The sequence below is a fragment of the Aethalodelphis obliquidens genome, unplaced genomic scaffold (genome assembly GCF_003676395.1).
Source record: "Aethalodelphis obliquidens isolate GAN/ISIS:26980383/991018 unplaced genomic scaffold, ASM367639v1 scaffold3, whole genome shotgun sequence".
Taxonomy (NCBI): domain Eukaryota; kingdom Metazoa; phylum Chordata; class Mammalia; order Artiodactyla; family Delphinidae; genus Aethalodelphis; species Aethalodelphis obliquidens.
This window is the reverse complement of record NW_020837947.1, coordinates 78,608,745-78,618,457: the sequence shown is the minus strand read 5'-3', so window position 1 is coordinate 78,618,457 and position 9,713 is coordinate 78,608,745. Positions and strand designations below refer to the sequence as shown.

Here is a 9,713-nt window from a genome sequence, read left to right as displayed (position 1 = left end):
ATAACATGAAAGTGCATCTTGACACACAAGAAATTAGTTGTCACCCCTTTTCTACAGTTGCCCATTTCAGGAACTGTGAATATACAGCCAGGAACAGCTTCTTCTTGAGCTCAGTGCTCAACTCAGCGGAAAAGTTAACTAAGGTAAATACATTTTAATAAAAAGAAAATCCATAGTCCTGTCCTGATAATATTCAAGATTTTTACAGCACATTCTACAAATTACTGAAAATCAAGAACTCTTCACCACTTAGGCAGTTAGCCTTTGTTGGGCACATCAGACAGAACTCAAATAACCAGATGAATTGCTCTTGCTCTTGAAAAAGCTGCATCTTCAGAAACTGCATCTAACATCAGACCTCAAAGTCACTCTCCTAATTTGGCCATTTATTATTGACACTTTCCAACAAGATTTGTAAGGCGTAGTCAATTTACACTTTTGTCTAAAAAAGAACATTTAAAACAAATATTCAAAAAACTAAGGTGATTTCAGTTGTTTTGAGGGCCACGGGAATATTTACACATCAGTCTCCAGTTAAAACATTTTGAAATTACCACACTGAAACAGATTAATTAGTTCAGAGTAAGTTGTGTCATCCAGATAGCTGAGCTCTTGATGCATCTGAGATTTGAGATAAATTATCAATAATTAACTGTAGGAGAATTATAAGCATAAAATTATTGAATTCTGATCTAGCCAAAACTCACTTATTCTAGACTATTCTGGGAATAAAGGGTGAGTATTCACAATACTTTTTTGAAAATGAGATACACATTACTGGCAATCTGTTAAACTCCTGAACCAAAATGCCTTTCTCACTTTTCATATTCTGAAATCACACCAGAATTCCTGGCAACAAATTTCAACAAGATTCCATCTGAGAGTCCTTACACTGTTATTTCAACAGCTGGCCAATGTAGAATGTGGTTTAGGGACTTCTCTGGTGGTCCAGTGGTTGAGACTCATGCGCTCCCAGCGTAGGGGGCGCAACGTGCCACAACCAAAGGTCCTGCATGCAGCAACTGAAGATCCTGCATGCCCCAGCTAAGACCCAGAGCAGCCAAATATTTAAAAAAATAAAATGTGGTTTAAGGTCAAGCACCAGTTTGTTTTATAAATCTGCTGGTTAATCAGCTCATATACATGGAAAGGCAATTAGTGGAAAAAATTCAAGTGAGCAAAACACTCCTTCATCCAGAACCTAGAAATCCCAAGTTTCAAACTGTAGTTACCAGTAGGTGGTGCTCAAAGAAATTACAGACTAGAATCCATGGAGTATGCAAACTGCCCTACTCTCCCATTCCTACTCTTCCATTTAATGAAAAGCAATTTTCTGCAGTGAAACCTTCATTGTGGGGAAGTCAAATCCCTTGGTAAATCCTACAGCTGTGAGATAGGCGTCTATCAGCTACCATTTATACCAGCCAGCAATGCTTAAAAATCCTATTCTTGCCTCTGATCTTCATAGTAAACACTATTACTTGTCAAAACATTAAGGGGCAAGCTGGGGACAAAATCTTTTAATCATTTAGAGCCCTTACCAAGGGCCTCATGTATAAGTGAGAAAGCATTTTACCCAGGAAAATTCAAAAAGAAAAAAATGCTCCAATTGCAGTTAATTCACCTGTGTACACCTTACAGGATGCTTTCTATTAGCCAAAAAAGCCTGTAGGATTATGTATCTGGTGATTTCACCAGTTCCAGCTACCTTAATTTCTCTTTCATATCCTAAAAGCAAAGATATCAAACACAGAATTAGACTGTTTCCTCAAATGCACAAGTGTTTAGATTCACCAAATATCAAAACCAGGTATTTGTATCAGACAGTTGTCAGTTATACCCTAGATCAATTACTATTAACTGCGACCACCTAGTTTTTCCCCTTTGTGACCAGTCCCTTGCAATTTACAGGTTACCAAATTATTATAGTTAAGAGCTATTTTCACCCTGCCCAAATGTCAAATTTCAGCAACTTTCAAATTATAATCTTCCAGTGTTCCTTTCCAGTAAGTACTTTTTAAAATGGAACTTCATAAAACATTTTCAAACTAGAATTTAAGCTTCGCCTACACTCAGTCCCAAACGGATCTTAGTATTTACGATCATACCTCTTTAAACTGTTTTAATCTCCCGGGTGGCAATGTTCTTCTCTTTACCCAACCTTGCTCATTAGATGAAAATTCCTATAGAAAGTGAATTTCTATTTAAGTGACAGGAAACACACTTAGCTTCCAACATCTTTTATTTTTTCCTAGAATCTGGATACAATAACTCTAGCAGGGCAGTGCTCAATACTACTTAGGCTTCCCATTTTAGGTTAATTACTTGAATATTGTAAATGTGAATGCACTTTCCCATAACTGGGAACTTAAGTTTGATGTAACTCATTTACTCAATACTTATGTAACCATACAAAATTTTATATGCAACATGAGCTTTCATATTATAGAATTTGACCTTCTTACAAACTAGCTTATGTAACAGTTACTTTGCTTATCCTGTGTTGTACCAACACGTTTCTATGACTTACTTCAACAGGTGAATTCTCCTTACACAAGGGTAAGAAACCTGAAGCTCCAACCCATAAATATAAAATTCATTTTTTCAGCAGACTTAATACCAGAAAGAGATTATGGACAACTCTTACCTAAGTAGTTAGTACTATAGGAAGTTACAGTGTTGACCAAAAGAAAACACAGGCTTCTCATTAAACTTTTTTAATGGGTCTCAAATTCTGTGACAGATTTTTGGTCAAGTTGTTTCCATTAAAAAGTACTGATTTTAAAAACTAATAACTTAAAACTGCCACACACAAAACAAATGGTCCACAACACATTCTCCTTTCCTTCTGAAGGTTTTACGATGCATTGTTATCATTAACCAGTCTTTTGCTATTAAACTTAAATGGCCAATTGAGACAAACAGTTCTGAGACCGTTCTTCCACCACTGATTAAGACCGGGGTGGCAGGTATTGGGGATAATATTCATTTAGCCCTCTGAGCTTTCTGGGCAGACTTGGTGACCTTGCCAGCTCCAGCTGCCTTCTTGTCCACTGCTTTGATGACACCCACAGCAACCGTCTGTCTCATGTCACGAACAGCAAAGCGGCCTATTAAAACAAATATTACCATTAGAAACACTTTTTCCCCCCAAACCTTTAGAAAAGTTTTTAATTACACCAAAAAAGCATCCTTACCCAGAGGAGGATAGTCAGAGAAGCTCTCAACACACATGGGTTTGCCAGGAACCATATCAACGATGGCTGCATCACCAGATTTCAAGAATTTGGGGCCATCTTCCAGCTTTTTCCCAGAACGACGATCAATCTTCTCCTTCAGCTCAGCAAACTTGCAGGCAATGTGAGCCGTGTGACAATCCAGCACAGGTGCATAGCCAGCACTGATTTGGCCTGGATGGTTCAAGATAATCACCTGGAGAGAAGACTTGCATTTAATGAGTCTCAAAGACACTTAAAGACTTACAGCAGTAAATAAAAACCTGTCACTTCAGTGTTACCTGAGCTGTGAAGCCAGCTGCTTCCATCGGTGGGTCATTTTTGCTGTCACCAGCTACATTGCCACGACGAACATCTTTGACAGACACGTTCTTGACATTGAAGCCCACATTGTCCCCAGGAAGGGCTTCACTCAAAGCTTCATGATGCATTTCAACAGACTTGACTTCAGTTGTCACATTGACTGGAGCAAAGGTGACCACCATGCCAGGTTTGAGAACACCAGTCTCCACTCGACCCACAGGGACAGTGCCAATACCTAAAATGTTTATAAATAATAAATACCTCGTATAAAGAGACGTCATAGCAACCCAAACAGGTTCTAATCGTAACGTTCAACTTACCACCAATTTTGTAGACGTCCTGAAGGGGCAAACGCAAGGGTTTGTCAGTTGGGCGAGTTGGTGGCAGGATGCAATCCAGAGCTTCAAGCAGTGTGGTTCCACTGGCATTGCCATCTTTACGAGTGACTTTCCATCCCTTGAACCACGGCATCTAAAACACAAGACAGTCAGTGCTACCATCAAACGCGCCTTTCTGAGACAATCCTAAAACTCTTGAAAATCACTTACGTTAGCACTTGGCTCCAGCATGTTGTCGCCATTCCAGCCAGAAATTGGCACAAATGCTACCGTGTCTGGGTTGTAGCCAATTTTCTTAATGTAGGTGCTGACTTCCTTTACAATTTCCTCGTATCTCTTCTGGCTGTATGGTGGCTCGGTGGAATCCATTTTGTTAACTCCAACAATTAGTTGTTTCACACCCAGAGTGTAGGCCAGAAGGGCATGCTCACGGGTCTGCCCATTCTTGGAAATACCTGCTTCAAATTCACCAACACCAGCAGCAACAATCAGGACAGCACAGTCAGCCTTTGAAAGAAAACAAGGCCACATCCTGTTAAACAAAAGCTCTTCAAATGGAGAAACTCATGGCTTTGCCAATGCAGAAGACAGGCCCAATTATTTTCAGAAGTTTTTAATCCTACAAACCTGGGATGTGCCTGTAATCATGTTTTTGATGAAGTCTCTGTGTCCTGGGGCATCAATGATGGTCACATAGTACTTGCTGGTCTCGAATTTCCATAGGGATATATCAATGGTGATACCACGCTCACGTTCAGCTTTCAGTTTGTCCAAGACCCAGGCATACTTAAAGGAGCCCTTCCCCATCTGAAAGGATTAAGGATGGTTACTTGGTAACTAAAACACGACCAAACTCCAGCATGAAATCCCTTCCCCCCACTTATTCCGAAGAAATGCTGCATTCCACTTAATATCGCTAAACTTGGGCGCATCCGCGTTTTTCTTGGAAGTTCACGTTCCATGACTTGACCGCAAACTCCACGACGTACCTTAACTAGTGCAAGTCGGATCTAGACCAGGGGCCAGTTTCTGGAAAATTACCACGTACTTGCAGACAAGCTCCTTACACCATCCTGTTTCACCTACCTCGGCAGCCTCCTTCTCGAACTTTTCAATGGTTCTCTTGTCGATCCCACCACATTTGTAGATCAGATGGCCAGTAGTGGTGGACTTCCCCGAATCTACGTGTCCAATGACAACGATGTTGATGTGCGTCTTCTCCTTTCCCATTTTTGCTTAGGTTTAATGGTGGTTTTCACGACACCTAAATAGCGGGGGAGCGAACCCTTCAGATCACTGTCCCGGAGGCTCGGGGAAAAGCCACGATGCCAACTGCAAGCAGGATTATAACCGGCGCCCAGCTGACCCAACTCTGGTCAACCATCGAACGTGGCGGGAACACTCCCCCATCGCAAGGGCACCCCTGGAGCCGCGAGGAACCGAGGTGCCAGGACAGCGCCCGTCCGCCGCGAGTTCACGGGAAGCAGCGCCGGGCAGGCATCGGCCCGATGCCTTTGTGTGGTGACTCACCCGCCGCTCCCTCCCGGGCCGCCGCGTCCTCCATTTTGAGGCCGTGCAGCGGGGCCGGGGAGCGGCCATCTTTCCGCGCACGCAACTGGTGCCGGGCGGGGCGGCGCTCGGCTCGCCCTGCCGCCGCGGCTCGCGGGCCCCGCCTCGCCCCAACGAGGCTGCGCCGGCATGTGCGCCGGCCAGGCGGGCCCGCTGCCCTCCGCGCCTCGCGGCGCCCCCCCCCCCGAAACCGACGAGCGCCGAAAAGCCTGTCCTGTCAGACCCCGGCCGGCCTCGGCTGAACCGCCCAGAACGGAAAAAATCCGCGGCCGCTTGAGTTAAATAGCGGGGGCGGACGAGGCGGGCGAGAAGGCGCGGCGGGATCCCCACACAGCGGCCACAACGTCCCTGCCAGGCCTCCACCGAAGCACGAGGCCAAGGGGTTTCGAAAAACCGCCAAGGCCTCGAACTCTACCCGCACCCAAAATTCGGCTTCAAGAACATGGGGAGGGGGCCCAAGGGCCCGGTGGGAGAAAAAGGCACGCAAAGGCCGCGGCCGCCCGCCGAGGCCAGGCCCACGGAAGCCACACCCGGAACTCACCTGTATCCTGGCGGCAAACCCGTTGCGAAAAAGAACGTTCACGGGGCCTACGGCACTTATATATGGTCCTCCCCCACCCTCGGGAAAAGGGCGGAGCCAGCACACGACACCACTTTCCCAGTTTACCCTGCGCCACCTCCACCAGGCACCCATTCGATCGCCGTCCCCTCCCCCCATTTCTCGGGGACCGTGGGCGATGTGCGCTCAGCCCACTGACGAGCACACGGTGTCTCGCGCATGCTCCTCTTGACCCAGAGGATGACGAGAGTGTGTGGGAGGGGGGCGGGGACGAGCGCTCCCTCGGCTCCAGGTTCGTGGGAGTTTATCGACGGTCCCTGGGATTCCCCCGGGCAGAGGCGAGTCCTCCTTTTGTATGAATTACTCTCAGCACAGCTGGGGGAGGGGGGGGTGGAGCGGCGAGGAGGCACCCCGGCGAGCACGTCCAGAATCTTCCCTGTACCGTTCCTGGTTTAACTGGAAAGGCGGACCGAGGTTGGAGTATTCCTTCACCCCGCGGTTCATCTCTAGTCCTCAGACTTGCCTTCTCACAGGTCCGGGGCCAGCCCCTCGAGCCGCTTCCTCTGCCGGGGCTGGCTTCTCCCCCGCCCCTGCCCTCCGCGCCCCTTTCGGCTGGAGAGGAGTTCAAGGCCCGTCTTTGGCCCAGGAATCCGCGAGTGGTTCAGTTCCGAGACCAAGAGCCCGCCGAGTATGCTCCTGGGCTGTTCTCTTGGCTTTCTCCGTCCAAAGATTTTATTCGAAGTTCGTATCACACATTCATACCATATGGTACATCAGACGTCCAGTTTTTCAGTTTACAATAGACTTCACTGCTACAGTTTGCTTTCCTTCTAACTCTAGTGTTATTATATTAACGAGACCCTGAGTGTGTGTCTACTCTCCTGGTATATTTTTTCCAGTGTACACTCATTTGATTGCAAGCATGAAAAACCTGAAAAGAATTTCTCAAATTCAGTCTTTCCACGTGATCTCATGTAGAGACAAAGATCCACAAGCATCAGCAAGCTTATCCAGCCAGTTTACTATCCCCAACACTTGCTGTGAATCACTGCTTCTCAAAAATGCCCTACCCCATTCAAATAAATAGCTTCATTTTCCATCATCCTATTGATTATAACTGCATTTTAGGCATAAATCTAGGGTGAGACTGGATAAGGCCTTTTCGCTTTGGCAATCAGGGCAGACAGACTCAGAAATACTCCTGAGGGAAGAAGAACCTTTATTTTTAATGAGCTTAATTACTAGATAATTATGTCTCTTCTTCCACGTGTAGAACATCACGGCAACTTTTTGAGCCAATCTGTTAACAAATATTTGAGAACTTACTATGTGTCCAGGGCTAAGTGAAGAACTGTGGCTTGTGCAAAAGAAATACCACCTTTTGGACAGGAACCCACAATCAAACTGGAAGAGGAAAACTAATATATAAAAGAGTGGGAAGCAGTTAAATGCAAATTTGTATGGTGCTTACTTTCTATTTTATTGTAGAATATACTTCTTCCAGTCCTAGCTTTCGGTCACTTCTCACAGCCCAAATGCCCTTTTTTCTTTTTAAAAGAAATTCTTTTGTTATAGCCTTCCTATATCTTGTTTTACCATCCTTTGTAGATACAAACGTCTAAAATTAAGTTTTTCTTTCTTCATTAGGAGTTTGTAGCCTTGTTTTTTTTTTTTTTTTGTAGCCTTGTTTTGAGATAGTTTTCATGAAAGAAACTAGGCTATATAAAGTTTCCATAGAAATACATATAACTAATCTTTTTCTAGCAACAAAAGCCTTTTCTTTTTAAATTAATTAATTTTTGGCTGTGTTGGGTCTTCGTTGCTGCACGCGGCTTTCTCTAGTTGCGGCGAGCGAGGGCTACTCTTCGTTGCGGTGCGCAGGCTTCTCACTGCGGTGGCTTCTCTTGTTGCGGAGCACGGGCTTCAGTAGTTGTGGCTCACGGGCTCTAGAGCGCAGGCTCAGTAGTTGTGGTGCATGGGCTTAGTTGCTTCACGGCATGTGGAATCTTCCCAGACCGGGGCTCGAACCCGTGTCTCCCGCACTGGCAGGCAGATTCTCAACCACTGCGCCACCAGGGAAGTCCAAGCCTTTTTTATAAGGTCTATATTTCTAGCTTGTCTCCTTTCACAAATTCTTTTTTCACAATGCATTTTCCTAGTGCCCTTACCCAGTCGTACACATGTGGAATGAGATTATCTTGATATGCAAGTCCATGTTTGTAATAAGATAAAGATGTAAGAAGTACCAGTGAAAATCAATCACTAGCAATAGAACAATGCAAATTACCTCATCTCTTATTAACTTTGAAATATTAATTAGTGGCTAATCTCTTGGAACTAGATTCCCACAATCAGCCAAATCTGTATATCACAGTAATATTAACTGCATAGGGTGCCACACTAGTTTTATTATTTTCCATGCTTCTTTACCATGCTTTCTTTCCATACACCTCAAATGGTTTAGGTTTGTACATTATTGGAGATAATACTAACAGGACTGACAACATTTTGAAAACTGAACCAGTTATTTAGTGACAGGAGGGAAAGAAGCAAAACCCAAAGAAACCAAGAGTTGACTATTTCAAAGTTCGACATGAAATCCAGAACTGTAGTTAACACCTACCCTAAGAAAGAAAAAGTCAAAATGAAAACGGATGTTGGTAAGAGGAAAGCATCCCATGTTTAGAAGAAAGTGAGAGAAGTGATCTCTGTAAAATACACACAATTCATTGAACGTTGTCCCCAAGGCCCTCTGCCTGCAGATAAGCGTATACACTTAAAATACCTTATGGAGAATCCTTTTTCCAAACAGCACCTACGGAAGAGCAAAATTCTACATCACTCCTTGATTCGTACGTAAGTAACCTCCTGAGCACCACTGACGGGGTGCTCTTACTCATGTTGCGATAACGGCCGAGACTCTTGGGGACTGGAGGGATCTCGAGCCATACAGTGCGTTAGGGTCAGCCGGTGGCCACAAGCCTTTTCCCCGAGCAATGTTCACATTTGTGCTCTCGGTGGGACGGGAGCGCGGCGGGAACGCGCGTCGCAGGGAAGCCCGGCGCGGCTCGGGGCGCACTCGCGTGGCGAGGAAAGACGGCAGCGGAGGAGCCTGCACTGCGGGCAGAGCCCGCGCCGTCCTTCCCCCGCGCCCGCGCCCGTGCCGTCCTTCCTCCGCGCGCGCTCGGACACCTGTGGGCCTGCCGGGCTGGCGGCGGCGGCGGCGGCGGCGGCGGCGGCGGCGGCTGGCTCAGCTCACTGGGGGCCGAAGTCGCCCCGCCCCCGGCCACGCCCCGTCCTTGAGGTCACTCTCTTTGGTTCTCCGACTGCGGAAGGAAGCGCCCGAGAGGAGGCCGAAAACCCCACGTGGCTTGGGGTGGGGGATGGTTTTCGTCACCGTGGCGTGGCCTCTAAAAGGTTCCCCAGACCCTATGTTTGGAACGTAATCCTAGAGCATTTTTTTCCCATGACGTTACAGCAGTTACAGTGTGCTTTTTACTAACTTAGACGTTAAACCGGTAACAGTAACATTGTTGAGACTTGTAAATGTGTTTTGGGATCGTAATCTAAGGTCTTATTTTGTTTAAGATTTTCCTTAAAGTTGCTTGTGCCATTTAGAGTAGCAAACTGTTAAAACACATTGTAGTAAACATCTTCGCGACCCCTTTTAGGGGAAGAAAAAAAAAGATCTTGGTAATAACCAAATAA

General features: G+C 45.8%; 1 protein-coding gene across 2 annotated transcripts; it reads right to left on the bottom strand.

Moving 5' to 3' along the window:
* Window positions 1-2,701: 2,701 nt before the first annotated feature.
* On the bottom strand, window positions 2,702-8,835 carry EEF1A1 (eukaryotic translation elongation factor 1 alpha 1). Of its 2 annotated transcripts, none has more exons than XM_027092420.1 (8): window positions 8,825-8,835; window positions 4,964-5,141; window positions 4,505-4,684; window positions 4,088-4,384; window positions 3,860-4,010; window positions 3,518-3,774; window positions 3,198-3,432; window positions 2,702-3,110 (listed from the first exon to the last, which is right to left on the bottom strand). In XM_027092420.1, exons 2-8 carry the CDS (start codon window positions 5,105-5,107, stop codon window positions 2,986-2,988), a joined length of 1,389 nt encoding a protein of 462 aa, XP_026948221.1. In that variant the 5' UTR covers window positions 5,108-5,141; window positions 8,825-8,835; the 3' UTR covers window positions 2,702-2,985. The 2 variants fall into 2 exon arrangements, with proteins under 2 accessions (XP_026948221.1, XP_026948212.1); XM_027092411.1 differs by lacking the exon at window positions 8,825-8,835 and adding an exon at window positions 5,988-6,245.
* Between the last annotated feature and the right edge of the window lie 878 nt (window positions 8,836-9,713).

Bases quoted from the DNA above. Each gene is read 5' to 3' on its own strand.
- EEF1A1 (XM_027092420.1), bottom strand. From the start codon at position 5,107: ATGGGAAAGGAGAAGACGCACATCAACATCGTTGTCATTGGACACGTA. The intron at 4,011-4,087 runs GTAAGTGATTTT...CTTGTGTTTTAG, and splicing joins TGCTGGAGCCAAGTGCTAAC to ATGCCGTGGTTCAAGGGATG. The intron at 3,111-3,197 runs GTAAGGATGCTT...TTGTTTTAATAG, and splicing joins CTCTGACTATCCTCCTCTGG to GCCGCTTTGCTGTTCGTGAC.